The 22080-nt window shown below is 51.2% G+C and overlaps 1 protein-coding gene across 1 annotated transcript in view; it reads right to left on the bottom strand.

Annotated features, from left to right (window-relative positions):
- Window positions 1-22080, bottom strand: part of SMARCC1 (SWI/SNF related, matrix associated, actin dependent regulator of chromatin subfamily c member 1) — a 64548-nt gene that overhangs the window by 22423 nt on the left and 20045 nt on the right. Inside the window, exons 12-21 of the mRNA XM_056485954.1 lie at window positions 21766-21825; window positions 21127-21164; window positions 20302-20423; window positions 19534-19605; window positions 15362-15475; window positions 14616-14769; window positions 14056-14169; window positions 12404-12463; window positions 7075-7333; window positions 5061-5222 (exon numbers count right to left, since the gene is read on the bottom strand). Coding sequence (XP_056341929.1) covers window positions 5061-5222; window positions 7075-7333; window positions 12404-12463; window positions 14056-14169; window positions 14616-14769; window positions 15362-15475; window positions 19534-19605; window positions 20302-20423; window positions 21127-21164; window positions 21766-21825 — 1155 coding nt within the window. The remainder of the gene's footprint in view (window positions 1-5060; window positions 5223-7074; window positions 7334-12403; window positions 12464-14055; window positions 14170-14615; window positions 14770-15361; window positions 15476-19533; window positions 19606-20301; window positions 20424-21126; window positions 21165-21765; window positions 21826-22080) is intronic.

The raw sequence follows: 22080 nt of genomic DNA, 5'->3' as shown, positions 1-22080 counted from the left end.
CACCTCTGATGTCCCAGGAACACTAGGGACATTGTTCCACCTCTCTGGACAGCCCTCTCCAGTATTTAACACCCTTTCCATGAAGAATTCCTAAGGAAGCACCTGAAAACAGTAGAGTCTGGTAAAACTTAATCCCTAATTGCAAAATGAAAGAATGACACCAAGCCCAGAGCATGCCTGACCTTCTGCACAGCCAGGACAGAATTGCCTCTGGCCCCTGGCACAGACACAAACACAACTGGACTGATTTTCCTGTGGGATCTAATGAGCCTAATGAAAATCCATCCCAGAGGAATTGATCAGCTGGAGATCTGTGTCCCTGGGACAAATGGGGAAGCCTTGACTGGAAGGATAGAACCTCTGAAATCCCTTCCCCTGCACCAAAGGTGCTCCTGAGCTCTTCAGCAGGTTTGGGGCTGCACCTTGCAGAAGGTGGGAATCAAGGATGACAGAATCCCAAAATCATTAAAGCTGGAATGAGCCCTCTGAGACCATGGAGCTGCCCTGTGCCTGACCCCCACCTTGTCCCCAGCCCAGAGCCCCAAGTGCCACCTCAGGAACTCCTGGGACACTCCAAACCAACCCCTGAGCACCTTTCATGGGGAAATTCCTGCTGCTCCCACCCTGCCCACCCCTGGCCCAGCCTGAGGCTGCTCCCCCCTGTCCTGCCCCTGACATTTCTCAGGTGAGGAAGAGGCAGATGGCTGTGAGCCACCAAGAGGTGACACCTCTCAAGAGGAAAAAAAAACCACTGGGAGATGAGGAACCATCACCTGCCCAAGCCTCCCCTTCCACCTGAAGCAGCAGCTGCTCTGTTTCCATGGAATTTTGCTCTGTTTTGCACAGAACACTGAGCCCTTTTTTCTAACACATGAACTTGGAGCCCAGTGACTTCAGAGAGACCTGAAATGCACTTTGTGTCAACAAGGAACCCTGTGAACCACCCCCTGTAAGAATTCCCTGTGTTACCAAAGGGATGCAGGAGCAGCAGATCAGGAACCCTGGCTGTGGTGGGAGAACAACCAAAGCTCTGCACACAAAAGCAGAGGCACCTGCCTGGCTGCAGCTCAGCACACACTGAGATGCCCTGCAGAACCCCAGACTCCTCTGTGCTCTGAGGCAGCACAGCACCTGCCACAGCCAGGCTGGAATATCAGTACTGAACTGAGAGGAAACACACACTAGCTGTGGAAATAGCAGCAGCATTTTCATATCCAGGGTATCTAAACCCTTCACATTTAAATCATTTAACCCTTCCCTTCAAACCATTTACATTTCCCACAGTGAATCAGGGCTGCACAGCCACCAGAGCTGCCTCTGCTCCTGCCCCACACAGCCTGGGGGCTCAGCAACAGGGGCTCCATGGGGGAACTGGGAGAGCTGCTGGGGAAACTGGGAGAGCTGCTGGGGAAACTGGGAAAGCCTCAGCAGCTTCTGTGTGAGCCCCAGGAACTCACCAGGACAGGACTGAGCCCCCCAGTTTGGGAATGTTTCCATCACCTGGAGAGCAGGAGAGAAATCTCCCTGCCTGAAATAGCAGTGCAGATGTGCCTCCCTGTGTGTGTCTGGGAATGAAGCAAACCCATCCAGAGGTCAGTGGAGCCCTGCACTGAGCCCTGCACAGGTCAGGGTCAGGAAATGAAACCTGCACTCCCTCAGCCCTGGCACACAGCAGCTCCAGCCCCAGGACTGGTGTCAGTGGAAAAGCTGAAATGCTCAGTAACTCCAGCACAGCCCCTCCAGAGGCTGCCTGGAGAAATCAGTGCCATAACCAGCTCTGGAATGACACTACAGACACTTCCCAGGAATTATTAACCACCACAGCTGTGCTGGATATTCCCCTGCCCTGCAGCTCAGTCCCAGCCTGAGGAGCTGGATCTCTGCTCCCCTCAGGCCATTTTCACTGACACAGCTGACAGCAGCTCCAGTGCCTGTTCACAGCCTGCACTGGGGCAGGACTCAGAAAGGTCCTGACATTTCTGGTGGGGAACTGTTTTAAAACCTCAGAGCAGCTGTGGCTGCCCCTGGATCCCTGGCAGTGTCCCAGGCCAGGCTGGACACTGGGGTTTGGAACACTGGGGACAGTGGAAGGTGTCCCTGCCATGGCAGGGGTGGCACTGGGTGGCTTTAGGGTCCTTCCAACCCAAACCCTGCTATAATTCCATGAAAGCAGGAACAGAGACAGAGCCCACCACACCCAGCACAGCACCTGCACCACACCAGTCTCCTCCCAACTCCACTGAAGCCTCATTTTATCAACTTAAAAGGAATTATCACCAGCTTTTAGAAAACCTAACAATGAAGACTTAGGAGATTCTTGGGCATTAACTTAAGCTCCTCCAATCTGTTCCAGTCATTTTCCCTTTTCACATTCCATATTGACTATAACTCACTGATATTAAACAGTTTTAAAATTATTATGGAGCTCTGATACAATTTTATTTTTAAACATAACTAATGAACTTTAATATGGAACCTTAAGCAGATGTTGTTGATTTCTCCATAGCTGCATTTAAATATAAAACCAGCATTCTGTGATTGCATTACAGAATGGATGGAGGGACAGGACACAAGGAATGGCTTTGAAGAGAAAAAGGGCAGGGTTAGACTGGATATTGGGAAGGAATTGTTCCCTGTGAGGCTGGGAGGGACTGGAAGGGATTCCCAGAGCAGCTGTGGCTGCCCCTGGATCCCTGGCAGTGCCCAAGGCCAGGCTGGATGGGGCTCACCTGGGACAGTGGGAGGTGTCCTGCCTTGGCAGGGCTGGCACTGGGTGATCCCTGAGGTCCCTTCCATCCTTTGATTCTGACACTAGAGCAGCCAGTGAACTTCCATTCCCATCTGGAAGCCCAGGCAGATGCTTCCATCCCTGCACAGCTGCTCTGAGGCACAGCCCAGCCCATGGCACGATCTCTGCACGGACACCTGGGGTCCCTGTGCCAGCTCTGGGGCTGGGAGGCACCACAGATTGCTGAGTGACCCAGTTCACTGGGCTGAGCAGCTCCCCCAGGGAGAACCATCTGCTGCTGCCCTAATTTATTCCATTAGCCACAGCCCCATGCAAATCGCATTAACAGCACTGGGCAGGGCTGGGCTCAGAACTGACTCTGGGCTGGGGCTGCCCTCACACCCCCCAGACACCCCTGAGCCCCCATTTCCAGCCTGGGCCCAAATCCTGCCAGAAAGAGCCAGGCTGCAACCTGGCAATGGGGAGAACTCAAAGCAGCAAATGTGGTACAGGGACAGGAGCAAACAGCTCAGGATGTGCCAGGGGAGGCTCAGGCTGGACATCAGCAGGAATTCCTTCATGGAAAGGGGTGTTAAATACTGGCAGGGGCTGCCCAGGGAGGTTTGCAGTGCCCATCCCTGGAGGTGGCACTCAGAGCTCTGGGAAGGACAAGCTGGGACTCTGTGACCTTGGAGGGTTTTTCCAGCTGAAATGATCCTGAGAAGTCCTTAACAACCCACAGTGAACCTGTACCAGGAGAATATGGGAAAGGGGAACAAAGTCTGGAATAAAAGATTAACTTAATCTGACCTTATCTTAAAACAACTCTGAAATGAAACTCAGCCCCAGATGGAGATTTGGTTTATAGTTGACTTGTAAATGAACCCCAAAGCCTTGTCCTTTCAGCAGAGCTCCAGTGCCTGCTGCCAGCTCTGAGGAACAGGGAGCAGCAGATATTCCAGATGTTTCTCTTCCCTTCCCAGCACACCCCATCCCAAAGTACTGAGCTGCCTCATGGCAAGTCAGTCCCACTGAGTGCAGAACTGAGATATGTGACAGAAGGGCTGAGTGGTTTGTTTGCTTCTTTCCTAATTAAGAACTATCTTGGTGATTTAAATGGCATTTTGCAATCTAATTCACTGGGTAGTTTTGCCATGGACATTAAGTGCTATAAATAGCAGCCCTCCATGGGTAGGGGTTGACAACTGAAGAGCAGCAAAGCCAGTCCCCTGTGATGCCATCCCACAGTCTGGCACCTTGCTGGGGTCCCTGGGTGGGGTGGCAGCAGGTCAGCTGTGCAATGCAGGAGCACATCCCAAATCCAGCCCCCAGTCAAGCTCCACCACATCCTGCTCAGCTTCACCCAGAGCCAGACGTGCCTCTTCTGTCCAGTCACCAAAGTCACTAAAATAATTTGTGATAAGCTCAACAAAGCAGGAGCCAACAGGGTGAGAGGAAAATAACAGTGACAAGGTGGTAGAGCTGCCAGCAAATGAGGAGAGCAAGGTCAGAGATGGGGATGGAGTAAACTGTGTCTGCTCCTCCTGCTGGGCAGGGCACACAGAGAGGGGCACACGGGGCTGCACTTCCCAGGGAGCTGCTGTGACATCCAGAGCAATGAGGAGCCAATTTGTACCAGGCAGGGTTTCAGAGAAGAGACTTCACAGCACAATATTTGCTGAATACAACAGAAATTAAACCAGAGCTTGTTAACACTCACAGGTAATGCCCAGCAGAATTCCAGGCAAGCAGAGCCAGTCCAGCACCCATGAGAAATCCCTGTCCTGCTGCCTCAGTGAGCAGCACACCCAGAGTTCCAGGTTCACCTCAAACCCCACTGCCCAAACCCCTCAGTCTGCTTTAACACCCCAACTAATTCAATATCCTGCTCTGGAATTTTTGGTCAGGCCACTCTGTGCATCCCATGGAATAGCATTTCCACATAGTGAGAGCAGGAAAACAAACTCCTAAAACTCAGGGCAGTCCTAAATGCCTTAGCTCAGTGTCCAAGTCAATTCTGCAGTGAGCAGAACACCCATCCCCTTCCCCCTGCCCACAGCTCCCACCTCCTGCTGGAGGAGAATGCAGGGTGTGCCAGACTCAGAGGAGATGCCCCATGGCATTTCCCCAGCACTCACCCATCCTGTCAGACCCCAGGGAATGCCCCAGCACTCTTCCATCCTGTCAGACCCAGAGGGAATGCTCCAGGGCATTTCCCCAGCACTCTCCCATCCTGTCAGACCCAGAGGGAATGCTCCAGGGCATTTCCCCAGCACTCTCCCATCCTGTCAGACCCAGAGGGAATGCTCCAGGGCATTTCCCCAGCACTCACCCATCCTGTCAGGCTCCTCAGGGCCCGTGCCTGCAATGCAGCTGCTCTCCAGCCCAAAGGTTGGATCCACCTTCCCCGAGGCTCTGGCTGCCTCCTGCACCTTCTTCACATGGGCTTCCACCAGCTCCAGGGGCACCTCCTCCCTGACCCGGGAGAACTCCTCTGTGGGACACACACACACACACACACAGAGTGAGCCATTCTGGGCCTTCTGCAGCAAACCAAACCCCATTTCCTCTGGCTGGTGTGCAGGTAAACCCTGAGACAAGGGCAACTCCCAAATACCCGAGTTCCTTCCTGCCACACGAGGTGGCTGATTTTGTCTTTCACATGTGGTAGAAAAATCCCTTCCCAATTACATAAAATTGTGTTTTATGTGGAAGGACAAGGAAAAAATTAAAAGGAGCTGTTTTATCAAGTGGACACACACACAATGTCCACTCAGGACTTAAACCTTCTGGTGCAAGATGTCCCTGCCCATTGCAGGAGGTGGAATGGGACCTTAAAGGCCTGGGAATTCTAGAGTCTCTGGCAAGGAATTTCACACAGGAAAAAGAGGAAAACTGCAAGATTCCCACTGAATTTGCCCAGAGCTGCACTGGGACAGGGGCAGAGGAACACTGCAGGAGCAGTGAGGGCAGAAGGCAACAGCAGCCATTGCTGGCACTCAGTGGCCTTTGGAGCCACTGCAGCTTCACAGTGGTGGGGCTGGAGGGTCTGGAGATCAGCCAGGCAGGGCCACCTGCAAATGGGATTTCAGGAAAGCTGAACACTGTGAGGTTCTTGCCTCTGGTGCTCCAACAGAACACAAAGCTGGAAGAACAGAGCTGAGCCCACATCACCTGTGCCCACAACTGCCTCTGAGGAGCCTGGGCCCCTCTGGCTGGGGGAGAGGGATACAGGGGGAGGGACACGGGGGTCAGGGACACACATGGGATGAGAGACACAAGGGTCAGGGACACAGAGATTCAAGGACACGGGGGTCAGGGACACAAGGGGATGAGGGACACACAAGGATGAAGGACACAAGGGTCAGGGACACAGAGATTCAAGGACACAGGGGTCAGGGACACAAGTGGATGAGAGACACACAAGGATGAAGGACACAAGGGTCAGGGACACAATGGAATGAGGGACACACAAGGGGCAGGGACACAGGGGCGAGCAACACAGGGGGGACAGGGACACCCAGGGGCAAGGCAAACATGGGGAATCAGGAACACAAGGGGAGGCAGATGGGTCAGGGACACGGGGGTGAGGGAAACAAGGGGGTAAGGGACACACAGGAGGGTCAGGGACACACAGGTCAGCGAAAGGCAGGGCTCAGCGACACAGTGACACAGTGACACAGGGGTCAGTGACACAGGGACACGTGCAGGGCTCAGCGACACAGGGGTCAGTGACACACACAGGGCTCAGCGACAGTGACACGGGTCAGTGACACAGGGGTCAGTGACACACAGGACACAGCGACACACACAGGGGTCAGTGACACAGTGACACACAGGACACAGTGACACACGTGGGGCTCAGCGACACACGTGGGGCTCAGCGACACACGTGGGGCTCAGCGACACACGTGGGGCTCAGCGACACAGCGACACACAGGACACAGCGACACACAGGACACAGCGACACACAGGACACAGCGACACACGTGGGGCTCAGCGACACAGGGCTCAGTGACACACAGGACACAGGACACAGCGACACAGTGACACACAGGGGTCGCTCAGTGACACAGTGACACACAGGACACAGTGACACAGGGGTCAGTGACACAGTGACACACAGGGCTCAGTGACACACAGGGCTCAGTGACACACAGTGACACAGGACACAGCGACACAGTGACACACAGGGGTCGCTCAGTGACACAGTGACACACAGGACACAGTGACACAGGGCTCAATGACACAGTGACACACAGGCTCAGTGACACAGGGCTCAGTGACACACAGGACACAGGGCTCAGCGACACAGTGACACAGGACACAGCGACCAGCACCCGTACCCAGCGCAGCCTTGGCGGCGGCCGAGGCCACGCGCGGATCCACCACGGAGGCCAGGAAGGCCACGGTGCTCATGACGGGGTTGCCCGACTGGCTGAAGGGCACGGGCTGGTAGGCCAGCGGCCCCAGGGACGCCTCCGAGTTCTCCAGGTACGGATCCTCGATGGGCAGGCGCAGGAAGTGCAGGATGCACTCGTCCTGCGTGCGGCTGCCCACGTGCTCCGACACCTTGTTCCAGTCGTCCTTGTACATCTCCAGAGCCTGGGGGCAAAGGCACCACTCAGGGAAGGGGCATATAGAGATACAGTACAGAAAATATAGATGGAGAATTATAGAGATATAGGTACAGAAAATATAGATGGAGAATTATAGAGATATAGATATGAGAATTATAGAGATATAGATATAGAAAATATAGATAGAGAATTACAGAGATATAGATATAGAAAATATAGAGAATTATAGAGATATAGATATAGATATAGAAAATATAGATAGAGAATTATAGAGATATAGATATAGAAAATATAGATAGAGAATTATAGAGATATAGATATGATAGAGAATTATAGAGATATATATAGATATGAGAATTATAGAGATATAGATATAGAAAATATAGAAAATATAGAGAATTATAGAGATATAGATATAGAAAATATAGAAAATATAGAATATAGATAGAGAATTATAGAGATATAGATATAGAATATATAGAAAATATAGATAGAGAATTATAGATATATACCTATAGATATAGAAAATATAGAGAATTATAGAGATTATATCTAGATATAGAAAATATAGAGAATTATACAGATATCTATATATATATATAGATATAGAAACTATAGACAGAGAATGGCGGATTTTGGGCCATTTTAAATCCGATTTCCCCCCTTCGTTTCCCAACTTTCTCCCATTTTTTTCTCCACTCAGAAATCCCTGGAATTTCCCTGGATTTGGGACCATTTTGGGGTGTTTTAGTACAGCTTTTGGGTGTCCAGTGAGCAATTTTAGGACTTCTTGGAGGAGTTTTTTAGGAATATACTGCCATTTAATTTTTTGCCATCCTGGTTATTGTGGGGATGGAGCAATACATGGGGGTGGGACAACTATTAAAAATGGTTTTTATCTGATATCAAAATTATCTGCATTAGAAAAATGGGAATTTCCCTGGGGTATCAGAGACATTGAAGCCACGGGGATCATCACAGGAGTGGGTGCTGTTACTGCATCACAGAGAATTGTCAGAGGATCTGGGATTTACTGGTATTTTACTAATTTTACTTCCACAGGGAACTAAATTCACCTTTCCTACCAAACCTCACAATTCTTTAACTCCCCCAGGCTCCCTCTGAACACAGGAGCTCTCTGGGGCAGGAAGAGATTTCTCAGATGTGGACTGGCTGTGATGGTGAAATCCAACCTTTAGATCCAACAGGAGTTATGGGAGTGGAAAAGCATCAAACCAGGGGAAAAGAGGGAAATGCATCCCAAATCCTGAAGGCAGGAGAGACCAGTTCTGCAGGAGCTGTGATTGCTGCTGACACTGGGGATAACAAATCATTCCTGGCTAGATAAGGCACTCAATAAAGGAAGAACCTCCAGATCATATCAAAGACATAATTCTAAATTTCAAGAAAAATCTTAGAACAATTCAGCAGCAATGAGCTACTGAAGGCTTTGCTTTAGCTCCTGAAAAACCAACACATTAATCCTGTAAAACCCTCCAAGTCACAGCCTAATAAATTATTACTCCTTAACAAGCCATTTTTTTCCCTGAGAATTGTTTCAGTGAAGTATCTGGACAGTATAAAATAAATACTGACATGTCCTGAACCATTAACTTTTACATTTCTGAGAGGATTCACTGTGCAGTCACCCAGAAGAGGCAAAGAACCATTGGAGCTTCTGGCAGAAGATGCTCAATGTGAAAATGAATTCCCAAGTGAATCTCTCCCACAAGGCTGAGAATTCCCAGAGATCTGAACCTTCCACTGAGAGCTCCCAGAGATCTGAACTTGCCACTGAGAACTCCCAGAGATCTGAACCTTCCACCCAGAACTCCCAGAGATCTGAACCTTCCACCGAGAGCTCCCAGAGATCTGAACCTTCCACCGAGAGCTCCCAGAGATCTGAACCTTCCACCGAGAGCTCCCAGAGATCTGAACCTTCCACTGAGAGCTCCCAGAGATCTGAACCTGCCACCCAGAACTCCCAGAGATCTGAACCTTCCACCCAGAACTCCCAGAGATCTGAACCTTCCACTGAGAGCTCCCAGAGATCTGAACCTGCCACCCAGAACTCCCAGAGATCTGAACCTTCCACCCAGAACTCCCAGAGATCTGAACCTTCCACCCAGAACTCCCAGAGATCTGAACCTTCCACCCAGAACTCCCAGAGATCTGAACCTTCCACCCAGAACTCCCAGAGATCTGAACCTTTCACTGAGAGCTCCCAGAGATCTGAACCTTCCACTGAGAGCTCCCAGAGATCTGAACCTTCCACTCAGAACTCCCAGAGATCTGAACCTTCCACTCAGAACTCCCAGAGATCTGAACCTTCCACTCAGAATTCCCAGAGATCTGAACCTGCCACCCAGAACTCCCAGAGATCTGAACCTTTCACTCAGAACTCCCAGAGATCTGAACCTGCCACTGAGAGCTCCCAGAGATCTGAACCTTTCACTCAGAACTCCCAGAGATCTGAACCTGCCACTGAGAGCTCCCAGAGATCTGAACCTTTCACTCAGAACTCCCAGAGATCTGAACCTTCCAGCCTGATTTAACTCAGAGCAGAGCACACAGGGTTCCTGTGCTGGGGGTTTCAGCACTTCCCTGGGACCAAGATCCAAACTGAGCCACCAGCCTGGTGCTCAGGGTTCCTCCATCTGGGAAGGGCCCAGAATATGGAAGAGCTTTTGTGGAACACCAAAACCAGGCTGGATGGGGCTTGGAGCTACCTGGGAGAGTGGGAAGTGTCCTGCCATGGCAGGGCTGGGGTGGGATGAGCTCTAAGGTCCCTTCCAAACACACAGCTGTGCTCAGAGCAGCTCTGGAGGAAAAGTGTTTGAGTATTTGTTCAGTTAGAACAAGCTCTGAGAATTCCTCAAGGACAAAACATTGACCTGGATGGGGCCCTCAGGCACATGGAGGCTGCAGAGGCTCAGCTGAGCTGCTGGAAATGCTCCTGTTTGCAAAGATGTGGATTTGAGCAAACTGCCTCAAGCACAGGACACTCCACCCAAAATGACAGATCCACCAGGAGAGAAACACCTGAGCTGCCTCAGTGGGCAGCAGTGCCCAGCCCCTGAGCCCAGAGGGATTTCAACTTAAACCTGGCTGAAATTTCCCTCTCCCAGACAGGTCTCACTGCCCAGCCTTCATTTCCCTCTCCCTCATTTCATCTCTGGGCTCCCAGTGCCTGTCTCCATTTTTAACCCCACATGAGCCCAGCTTTGTCTCTCAGCCCCCAAATTTCTGCTTTCTGCTCCTTCCCCTTCCCCATCTGTTGTTTTCCTGCCAGACAAACCCTCGCTGGCAATAAATGTCCTTCCTAAAAATAGCTGAAAATGCATTTAACTCTGCCTGAGCCATGGAGACACTGTGCAGGGAGGGGGGTTTGGGGAGGAAAACTCTATTTCCTCCCCCAAATCATTCAGTCAACAGGCAGAAGGCCAATAATTATTTCAGATATAATTTATTATTTGGAACTTCACTGCCTATCTATTTGCCCAAAGCTACCCTGAGGATTTAATTGGACTGAGCTGGCTTGTTACAGCTGAATTACTTATGCTTGAACTGATATACTCTTTACTGATTTATTCATAGAGCAACTCCATGAAAAAGGAGGAATAAAAACATCAATTTAAACTCATTAAACAGAATTGCAATCTCAAGAGTTAAGGGGGTTTGGTTTGTTCTAAACACAGAATATATCACTGGATTATTTCACTGGGCTATAATGTGCAGTGTATGACCATAAGCTAAAGCACACAAACCAATGAATTTTAAATAGTACTATTAATATTAAATATTTAAATAATATATTTAAATAAATAAAAAAGGAAAGAAGTCAGTATATCAAGATATTAGCCTTGTTTCTCCTTACAAGAATGCCATGGAAAACATCTTAGCTGTTTACACTCTGTAAGCAAAATTTTTCCATGTGCCAATAGAAAAGTATTGGCTAAACAGTGAATATCACCCTCAAATAAACAGGGAGAAAAGGGAGATTTTGGCTGTTTGATGACCATACTCCATATGTGTGAAGCCTGAATCACAGCTGCTGATTTGGCACTGACACAGGTCCATCTTCCAGGCTCTTCCCCAGGAAATTAACTTTTCAATGGGTTTACTGACACATGGGAAGACAAAAAAGCTGAAACAACCAGGCAATTGCAGCTTGCCCTGAGCTCTGCAAGTAAAACCAACAAAAACAGAGCCCAAAACTGGAATTCTCAGAACTATCAATTACTTCAAAAGAAAGAAATCAGCCTCCACATCAGGAAAATGTTCCTGTGAAAGCAAAGCAGGGGAGAAGATCTTTTCTTTGCAGCACCTTAAATTATCTCAGGGCACTGAGATTTTTCCAGAGAGAAACAACTGCCCTGATGTGAGAGCCCAGAACCCCCTGCAGCTCCCTGGGAGGGTTCCAGCCCCACTGCAGCTCCAGGAGATCCCACCATCCATCCCCACCTGGGGCCACCAGCCTGCAGCAGCTCCTGGAGCTCACTGGAGGCACCTCATGGAACCATCTCAGGGATTTTGTTTTGGTAGACTTACACAAAAAGCTCAAAGAACACCCCAAGTGCAGCTACAGGGCAAACAAGGAGATGGAAGGGATGGAGCAGCTACCCAAGAACTTCCCTTCTCTGTGGCCTCAACTGCTTCTCAACCACTTCAACTTCCAAAATCAACTCTTTCCTTAAGCTACAGCATGGCTTGGCATTTCCAAGCAATTATCTGAGTGCCAGGTAAGTCTTTACCTGAATTATTTAACACTATTTGACATTATTTACTTACTGACATTATTTCATCCTCTCAGTGAGTCCTGCTGAATGAAAACACCTCTCTGCACTGCAAAACCTGTTCTTGGCTTATTCAAAGTTGTTAAATGTTTCATTTCTGGCTTGCAGGTCCAAGTTAGAACCAAACCTTGGACACAGGCAGCCCCTCTCTCAGAGAAGCTCCTGCCATCTCTTTTTGGTAGATGTAGCCATGATGGCAGTTGTTATCTGACCCCAAAAAATGCACAGGTGGATTCTGAAAGCTGCACTACCCCTCCAGGTTTGGTTTCCCACCCTTTGGCTTGGCCTCATGAACTCACCTCCAACAGCAGCAGTGTCTCCTGCTCTGTCCATTCTCTGCCAGCACTTGCACCTTTACTCTACAATAGACAGAGGGAAAAAACAAAAAGGTGAAACACAGGACTTGTTGCACAAAAGCTTGTAGAAGAACACACTGAGGAGGAAAGGGGAAGAATCTGTGATTTGATCCATTCAAACCCTCCCCCTGCAGCTGAGCAGCCCCTGGCCATCCCCTGCAGGGATCTGGGTGATTTATTTACTCCCCAGAGAAGTTACACATCCCAACCTCCCACCACACCTTCCCCAGGTAAAGCAAAGGGACCTGGCACCCTCTTCTCAGTGATCTGTGCCTGCACACACAGCACAGGATTGCCCTGAACAACAAACCCCTGAGTGGGATGGGCACAGTGTGGGCTGCTCCACAGAAGTTAATTTATCTCCACGTTCATCAGTAACTCACTAGAGAAATAACAACTCTTCACAGGGGATGAGCTAAGTGGGAAGGCAGAGTAACTCCAGCAGGATCAGCTGCACATCCAGCTATGATTACACCTCCTGGTAAACTGCTCAGATTGGATACAAATTCCAAATTCGTGGTGAAACTTCCCCTCCTGTGACACCCTGACCTCAGGACTAAGGAACACCAGCACCCCTGGATGGCTCCGTGCTGGACTGAAAGGAAGAGGCTATTTAGGATAATAAATGTTATCTCCAGATGCATTTCAAACAGCTCATTAACCCACAGAGAACATTCATCAATGAGTCACCCAACTGCTGCTCTCCACAGCCAAAACCCCCAGCACACAGAAACCAAGCAGGGAAATCTGCCAACAAACCTGCTCCAGTTCACAGCTCCTGTAAACAGAGCAGAGCCCAGAACCACAACAGACTGATCAGTCTGGAGAGTATTTATACCTCCCTCAACAAGTGAGAAAATCTACCCATGGACAGAGCCAGCCTTATAAAAATGCCTCTGGAGCTGGTTTGGGTTTTGGGGTTTTGAAAGGATGGTCTGAAGGAAATAGTGTTTAAATAGTTAATTTTCAGTTTAAGCAGTGACCTCTGAGGACAATGAGCCAGTGACATGAGTTAGCCTGGTGCCCCCATGAGAGGCTCTGTCCAGCTCTGGGGATCCCCAGTTCCCACTGAGGCTGTGCTGAGGCACCCCTGCATTCCCACAGCACCCAGGGACACACAGGAGCAGGGACAGGCAGAGGCTGTGCAATCAACACATCACTGCAAGGATGTGTCCATGTTTAATTATCCTGTGCAACACTGCAGTGACACTGCCCAAACACCCCTGCAGGGCCCAGGACACCCCAACAGTGGGAACTGGGGCCCTGGGGAGAGCAGGAGAGGCAGAGATGCTGCTGGAGCTCTCTGTGCCCTCAGTCACTGGATGGGTTGCTGATGCTGAACCATTCCAGCAGGAGCACAATGAGTTTGGCATCTGAGGGCTGACAGTGTGCACTGGGCTGGGAAGTTGTCCATGTCTTTATTCCCACAAAATCAGAATTCCAGCACAATCTCCCACTGCAGTGTCCTGCACAGGATGGAAGACATCCAAACCAGGAGGGGGGAGCAACACAAGTCACCTCAGTGACACAGAGTGGGGACACCTGAGGAATAACCAAGCCCACAGGGAGCTGCAGGGAGAGCCAAGGACACTTGCCTTGGCCAAAGTCTTTTTGGAGTAGATGTCTGTGCGAAGGCCGAAGTTCTGCAGGTCAGTTGGCTTCTCCTTGTTCTTCTCAGGGAAGCTCAGCATCTGCTGGGCAGCTGGAACCTGGGGACAAGGGCAGGAACTGAAAGTTATCCAAGGTTTTCACCAACCCTCAACAGAACATGGACTGAGAGAAGCTGAACACAAGATATTAACACAGATGTCTGAGCAACGTGTGAGTGCTTCTGCACAGAACTGGCCAGGCAGGGGACATCTCCCCAGCTGGGCCAGGCAGGGGACACTTCCCCAGCTGGACAGGAGGTCTCTGCAGCACAGGGGGGGCTCTCTGCAGCACAGGGGGGCTCTCTGCAGGTTTCTCTGCAGCACAGGGGAGCTCTCTGCAGGTTTCTCTGCAGGGACAGGGGGTTCTCTGCAGGCCTCTCTGCAGCACAGGGGGCTCTCTGCAGGTCTCTCTGCAGCACAGGGGGCTCTCTGCAGGGACAGGGGGCTCTCTGCAGGGACAGGGGGCTCTCTGCAGGTCTCTCTGCAGCACAGGGGGCTGGGCTCACCTGGGGGGTGCGGATGTGCAGGGGCATCAGCCCCGAGGGGGTGTCAGCCAGCACGTTGAAGTGGGGGGTCGGGGGGGGCCCCATGGCCATGGGGCGGCTCTCAGGATCCACCTGGTAGTTGATGAGCCCCCACTGCTCCAGGAAGGCATGGACCCTGTGAAAAACAGGATAAATCCAACCTCTGCCACCAAAGCTTGGCAGTGTGGGAGGTGACAAAGACAAAGCTGATGTTTCTGCTTCAAACCCAGAGCCAGGAGCTCCTCTAGTCCTTTATTAATCCCAAACAGCAAAATAAATCCCACAGCAGGAGCTCTGCACACCTGAGGGCACTGCAGTGTGATGTACAAACCAACGCCTGATTCTGTACAGCTCTGGGCCCCAAAGAAAGACCCTGAGGGGCTGGAGGGTGTCCAGGGCAGGGAGAAACTGGGAAGGGGCTGGAGAATTCCTGAGGGAGCTGGGAAGGGGCTCGGCCTGGAAAAGGAGGCTCAGGGGAACATTCTGGCCCTGCATAACTCCCTGACAGGAGGGGACAGGTGGGGAGGTCGGGCTCTGCTCCAGGGAACAGGCACAGGACAAGGGGAAATGGGCTCAGGCTGGGCTAGGGGAGGGGCAGGGTGGACAGCAGCAGGAATTTCCCCAAGGAAAGGTGCTCAGGGATTGGAACTGAGGCGACCTAGAGGTGTCCAAGGAAGGCCTGGGACAGCCCAGCAGGCAAAGTCCAGAGCCCAGTGCCCCAGTGTCACCTCATGACAGCACAGACGTCCCCAGTGAGGTTCCTCCTGCAGGCAGTGCTGGTCAGGTACTCCTGCGGGTTCAGCCGGTACGTGTCGATCATGAAGTTCCTGTAGGCCAGGTATCTGCAGCACAGCAGCACAGGTGTGTCAGCTCAGCACAGCAGCACAGCTGTGTGAGCCACAGCACAGACAGGTGTGTCAGCCCAGCACAGCACAGGTGTGTCAGCCCAGCACAGCACAGGTGTGTCAGCCCAGCACAGCAGCACAGGTGTGTCAGCTCAGCACAGCAGCACAGGTGTGTCAGCCCAGCACAGCAGCACAGGTGTGTCAGCCCAGCACAGCAGCACAGGTGTGTCAGCCCAGCACAGCAGCACAGGTGTGTCAGCACAGCCCCAGCACTGGCCAGGCTGGGCTCAGCTCGGCCCCAGCACTGGCCAGGCTGGGCTCAGCTCGGCCCCAGCACTGGCCAGGCTGGCTCAGCTCAGCTCGGCCCCAGCACTGGCCAGGCTGGGCTCAGCTCGGCCCCAGCACTGGCCAGGCTGGCTCAGCTCAGCTCGGCCCCAGCACTGGCCAGGCCGGGCTCAGCTCGGCCCCAGCACTGGCCAGGCTGGCTCAGCTCAGCTCGGCCCCAGCACTGGCCAGGCTGGGCTCAGCTCGGCCCCAGCACTGGCCAGGCTGGCTCAGCTCAGCTCGGCCCCAGCACTGGCCAGGCTGGCTCAGCTCAGCTCGGCCCCAGCACTGGCCAGGCTGGCTCAGCTCAGCTCAGCCCCAGCACTGGCCAGGCCGGGCTCAGCTCAGCTCGGCCCCAGCACTGGCCAGGCCGGGCTCAGCTCGGCCCCAGCACTGGCCAGGCTGGGCTCAGCTCGGCCCCAGCACTGGCCAGGCTGGGCTCAGCTCAGCTCAGCCCCAGCACTGGCCAGAGCAGGCACTGCAACTCCCACCCCCCAAAAACCTGCTGCTGCTGAGCAGACACCAACACATCTCCTTCACTGCTGACATTTCACAGCCAGCACCAGCACCAAAGTGGGATTCACACTCTCCAGACTCTTTCACTCTGGATTTTCCCCCTGTGCTTGGATTAGCAGCACATGGAAACATGTTTCAATTGTAAATCACACAATTATCTGCTGTAACTTGGTCACTGAGCAAATATTCCCACAATAGAACAGAAGCTGCAGGATGAAAATAACGGGGTCTGGTGTTCACAGAGGAACAGGACAAATAATCCTGTGTGAAGGAAGAAAGCTGCACAGAAAAGCAGAAGTGGATGGAACACTGCTGTGGCTGCATGTGGAGTTTCTAATTGATGAAGGGATGAGGCAGGAAAGGCTGGAGAAGAGCAACATGGAGAAGAAAAGATCTCTGAAAAGCAGAGAACAAGAGCCCAGAGGCAGCACAGCTGGGAACAGCTGGAGCAGAAACAAGCCCTGAGAGATTCCCTCATTTCACTAAGTTTCTGGAATATACTGATACTTCCTAATACAAATTATCCTGAAGAAAATAACCTGCCATAAAATTACTGACAGCCCTGCTCTTCAGAGGGAACAAACCCAATCTGGCACCACCCAGGCTGGATGGGGCTTGGTGCAACCTGGACTAGGGAAGGTGTCCCTGCCCATGGCAGGTAACTGGAATGAGATGGGCTTTAATGTCCTTTTGTACCCAAATTATTGCAGGATTCTATCAAGTGAGTATCCAGTGCAAAGCCCTGTGTAAAACAGAGGTTTAAAAGCAGATTTCTGCCTTTGGAAAATTCCAGGGGGAAATGTTTCACATGCTGTGTGTGAAGCAGCTGGGAACCAAAAATATAAATCATCCAGGCAAGGCCTGAGCAGGCAGATGCTGCAAGCACATGTCCCTGCCAAAATCCCACATCTTCCTCCTGACCAAATCATATGTGCAACTGGCTGGAAGAAAATTGCTGGAGTAGGTGTTTGGTTCCATGTGGGATGTTTGGGAGGCAAGAAACAAAAAGGAGCTTTTTCCACAGAGGAATAGTGAGGAACATTTCTGAATGCTCCAGGGGAGGAGGGGAAGAACCTGCCCAGGAACAAGCCTTGGCTGCAAAATTTAGCATTTATTAGCAAAGGTCACATCATGAGGTGGGGAGAGGATCCCAAGACAGAAACATCCCCAGGTTTACTCTGGAGGGAGATGGTTTGGAGCCATGGCACAAGCCATCAGCTAAACCCTGTCAGCAGTGAGAAGAGAAGTCAAGCAGGATTTAGCTCAATCCCTGTGCAGGCAGGGCCCACCCCCAGGCACTGCTGTCACAAGGCTGAACCTGTGTGAGCTCCCCAAACGCTGTTTTGGCCTCAGCATTCAGCTGGGGGCGACTCATCTCCACTCAGAGGGATGTTCCTCTTATTTCAAAAGAAAACACAAAGCCAGGACCACGTGCTGCTCCTGGCACCAAAAATAGATCTCCAGGATGACATGAGGACTGGGAGGAGCCCTCAGCACCAGGGCAGCCCAGGGAGGGGCACACAGGGGACAACTGTTGTGATGCCAGCTGGAGAAGGGCACCTGAGCCTGCAGTGACAGCCACAGGGGCAAGAGACCCAGGAGAGAAACTTCCCTTCACACTCCACTGCCTGTCACTCTGAGAAACCCCAAATTACAGCCTGCTGGGCAGCAAAGTGCAGGGACAGAGCCAGTGCTGGCTGGACTTTGGAACAAACCCCCTTTGGGATGGCAGGGAGTGGAACAAGAGGCTCTCTGCAGTCTCTGGGATCCAGCTCTGCCACTCTGCACTCACACATGCAGTGAGGACACCACAGACTGGAATTCCCTGGGGTGCCAGAGCCCTCAGGGGTGCCTGAGCCAAGCTCCCACTCAAGCCATGAATTTTCACAGGTTCCTCAGGGCTTTGTCCTGCCAGGCTGAAAGACTCCAAGGAGGAGCAATCCCAAGTCCCCATCCCAGCCCCTCATCCTGTTCAGAGTTCAAAACTCCCTTTTCTCCAGGCAGAACCTGTTTCTGCCCTGCCACAGGCTGTGACAGCCTGGCTGCACCCCAGGGACCTCCTGGGCCAGGGGACAAACACCAGGAGGGCCCCAGGACAAAGCAGTCTCCAATTTCTGTTCCTTTATCAGACCTGAAGCATCACAGACCAACAGCCACACCTGAGGTGGGAAATTCCAGCACAAGGAATCTCTGCAGGAATTCTCCTCTCCAGGGAGAGCTGGGAATGTTCCCCTGGAGAGGAGAAGCTCCAGGGAGAGCTCAGAGCCCCTTGCAGGGATCCAGGAGAGCTGGAGAGGGACTGGGGACAATGGATGGAGGGACAGGACACAGGGAATGGCTCCCACTGCCAGAGGGCAGGGATGGATGGATATTGGGAATTGGGAATTCCTGGCTGGGATGGAATTCCCAGAGCAGCTGTGGCTGCCCCTGGATCCCTGGCAGTGCCCAGGCCAGGCTGGATCCTCCTGGGACAGTGGGAGGTGTCCCTGCCATGGCAGGGGTGGCACTGGGTGAGATTTCAGGTCCCTTCCAGCCCAAACCAGTCTGGGATTCCATGGAATGCTGTGCATGAGACATGAAGGGCCCAGATGACATTAGGAGAATGAGGAGACACCTCAAACACTTCCTTTAGTGCTTGAATGAAAAAAAATCACCTTCTGAAATCCCCAAAAGCTGCTTTGCAACCAGGCCAAGCCAAAGTGAGCCCAGCCAGGCCAGAGCCACTGCCCACAGTGACCAGCACACACTGGGGTCCAAAGCCAGAGATTTCCAGTCTAAAGTCTCAGGTTTTAGGATCATTTTAACAGAAACAAAAAGCCTTTTACTATCTTTCCTTTATCCATGGCCTGTCAAGATCACTCTGAATAAGCAAACTCAAAACAAAATTCACTGCACAGCCTGAGACAGGATCTACAGCTCAGGGAAATACAGAAATACAGCATGGCATGAGGAGAGAGGGAGGAGCAAGGAGGATTGCTCCATTTCTACCCTTTCATGATATTTTAACATGACTTTGGAAGTCTTGTACCACACTGAATTCAATAATTTGTTTTGGTTTTCTCAGGGGAAAGTAGTTTTATTTTACCTGGATAACCACTGGCAAATACCACTGCACAAACATTGTACAAGTCCCTCTTTCAGGCCCTACAGGAATTATCAGGATTTATGGGATGGGAAGCTCCTTTATCCTGCCCACAGCCACAGGTTTGACTCACATTTCTGGAGTCTTGGATTTGTTTTTCCCATTGAAGAACTCTGGAAGCGCACGGCGCTCGATCACGTGGATACTGCAACAGAAAAGTTCAGGTGTCAGATCCTGAGGCAGCAACAAACATCCTCCCTCTATAATCAGTGACTTCTCAAAGTCAAGTTCTGGAGCAAAATAAAAAGGCTTTCAGTGTAGAGCCAAACACAGAATGGTCACACAAAGACTAGAGAAGGGAAAGGGAAAAAGGAATGAAGGTGGGAATTAGAGGGAAATCAACCTAACCAAAAACTGCTGAGGAGGCAGAGTGAAGATCTCTGCTGTTTGAAATTCTCCTCAATCCCAATCCCTGAGAACAAAAAGATTTCAACACAAAACACGGGAACCAGACCCAAACAAGGGTCAGTTCCTTCAATTCCAGACCCAAACAAGGGTCACTTCACTTCCCTCAATCCCACACCCCAACAAGGGTCACCTCCCCCAGCCCCCAGGCTGATTTCCAGAGCCCCAGGGGCAGTGCAGCCCCCCCAGGCTGATTTCCAGGGCCCCAAAGGCAATACAGACCCCAGCCTGATTTCCAGAGCCCCAGGGGCAGTGCAGCCCCCCCAGGCTGATTTCCAGGGCCCCAGGGGCAGCCCAGCCCCCAGTCCAGCCCCCAGCCCAGCCCCCAGGGTGATTTCCAGAACCCCAAAGGCAGTACAGACCCCAGGGTGATTTCCAGAGCCCCCAGGGCAGTGCACCCCCAGCCCAGCCCCCAGCCCAGCCCCCAGCCCCTCACCAGTTGTAGTCGAACCAGGAGGCGTAGCTGGGGATGATGATGTGGTTGGTCTGCTCGGTGACATTGTCCTCCCCCGGGTCAATGGAGCGGCTCTGGTCACCCTTGTTGGGGTCCTCGTCCTCCTGGGGACAGAGGGGACAAGGACAGCAGTGAGGGGACAGCAGAGAGAGCACAGCCCTCCCAGCCTGTGACACCCCAGCAGAACCTGCTCTGCTCCCTCTCTCTGAACAGCTGCTGCTCTGCCACTCCAATTCCATCTCCTGACCCCATGAGAGGGGCACAGAGAGGCAGAACAGGGTCAGATGTGACCAGAACTGTACAAACACCTCAGGTGTTGTCTGAGCAATGGTACAAATAACCAAGCCCCACAGGCAGACCCTGGTATCAATAATGGATCTCTGGCTGGGACTGAGCTCCCCCAAAGACAACAAGGTGTCACTCTGAACACAGCCAGTGATCTGACAATTGTTAAAAATAGTGCCTGGCATGCCACAAGTGCAATTCAATACACAAACTACCCCTGCAGCTCTATTGAAATGATCAGGAAGCCAAAGCAGGGCTTAGATTTAGTCCTAAAACCTCAAAAAAAGAAAAAAAAAAAAAAGAAAAATCTCTGAAAAATGCTTCTTGAAAAAAATACTTGGCATTTGTCTCCTCATTCTCCTTTTTAATACACTAAATTTAAAAATACCAAGTAATCCCACAGAATATAGATAACAAACCCTCAATCCTGCCAGGAACTGATTCAGTCTTAGAGAGCACTTGAAAATGAGTACAGGTGAAATTAGTGAAGGTGAGAATTTAGGGAGAAGCAGGTGCTGTTACCTTTCCTCCAGTTGCCACTGTCTCCTCATCCTGCTCATCTGGAAGGTACAAACATTGAGAATTACACCAATAAACTCATTTAAATGCTCCTGAGCCTTTCCAGCAACACAACTGCTTAATTGGAAAGGACATTTAATTTCTTTTGGGAGGGAAACAAAGTGGATCCCACACCACTAAAGCAATTACACCTTTACCTATCCCAGACCAGGGAACAGGTAAGAATACAGAGGAAGGATAATGAGAATTTCTCAACACTTCAGAATCCATAATTAATTACTTCCTTTCCTAGATGACTCCTGTATAATCAGAGATGGGATATGAGTTTGTGTCTCATACAAAGGCTCAGCAAAGCTCAGGGAACCCATGATTTACCCTGATTCCCAATTAAAAAAAAAAATTCTGCTAGAAAAGAGCTTGTATGTCATGTTAAAAAAATAAAATAATCTATGAAGGAACAGCTTTGCTGCTGGTACACTGGAACTTGAACATGTATGAAATATGAATGAATTCAACAAAACAGCAGAACTAGAGATAGTTTTTTAAACTGAGAGGTTTAGAAATATTTCAAATATACTTTAAAGTACTGACTGCAGCAGTATTTTGTATTTCATGCAGAGGGGGAGGGGAGCAGGGCTTTACCCAGGTCTGCCACGGTTCCTCCCTTCACGGGCGTGTTCTCACTGTCCTTCTTTGGGTTCACTGCAAGGACAGGCAGTGGTGAGAGCAGCACAGATCCTGCAGCCCCACTTCCCTGCACAGCTCATGGCTCTGCACTCCCAGCTCCACACAAAGCAGGAGCTGCCAGGATAACCCTGCCCTCCCCACTGTCCAACACAACACAAGGCTGAAGTGCAAACCCAAACCAGGAACACTCAAATGAGGCTCCCAAAATAACCTGGTGTCAGGGATGCAGAGCAGTTCTTTTTCCTAGAATTATTATTATTGCCCACACCA

This window comes from Oenanthe melanoleuca, chromosome 2 (genome assembly GCF_029582105.1).
Source record: "Oenanthe melanoleuca isolate GR-GAL-2019-014 chromosome 2, OMel1.0, whole genome shotgun sequence".
In the NCBI taxonomy this organism is placed as follows: domain Eukaryota; kingdom Metazoa; phylum Chordata; class Aves; order Passeriformes; family Muscicapidae; genus Oenanthe; species Oenanthe melanoleuca.
The sequence above is the reverse complement of the archived record's forward strand: the minus strand, read 5'-3'. Positions and strand labels throughout refer to the sequence as shown.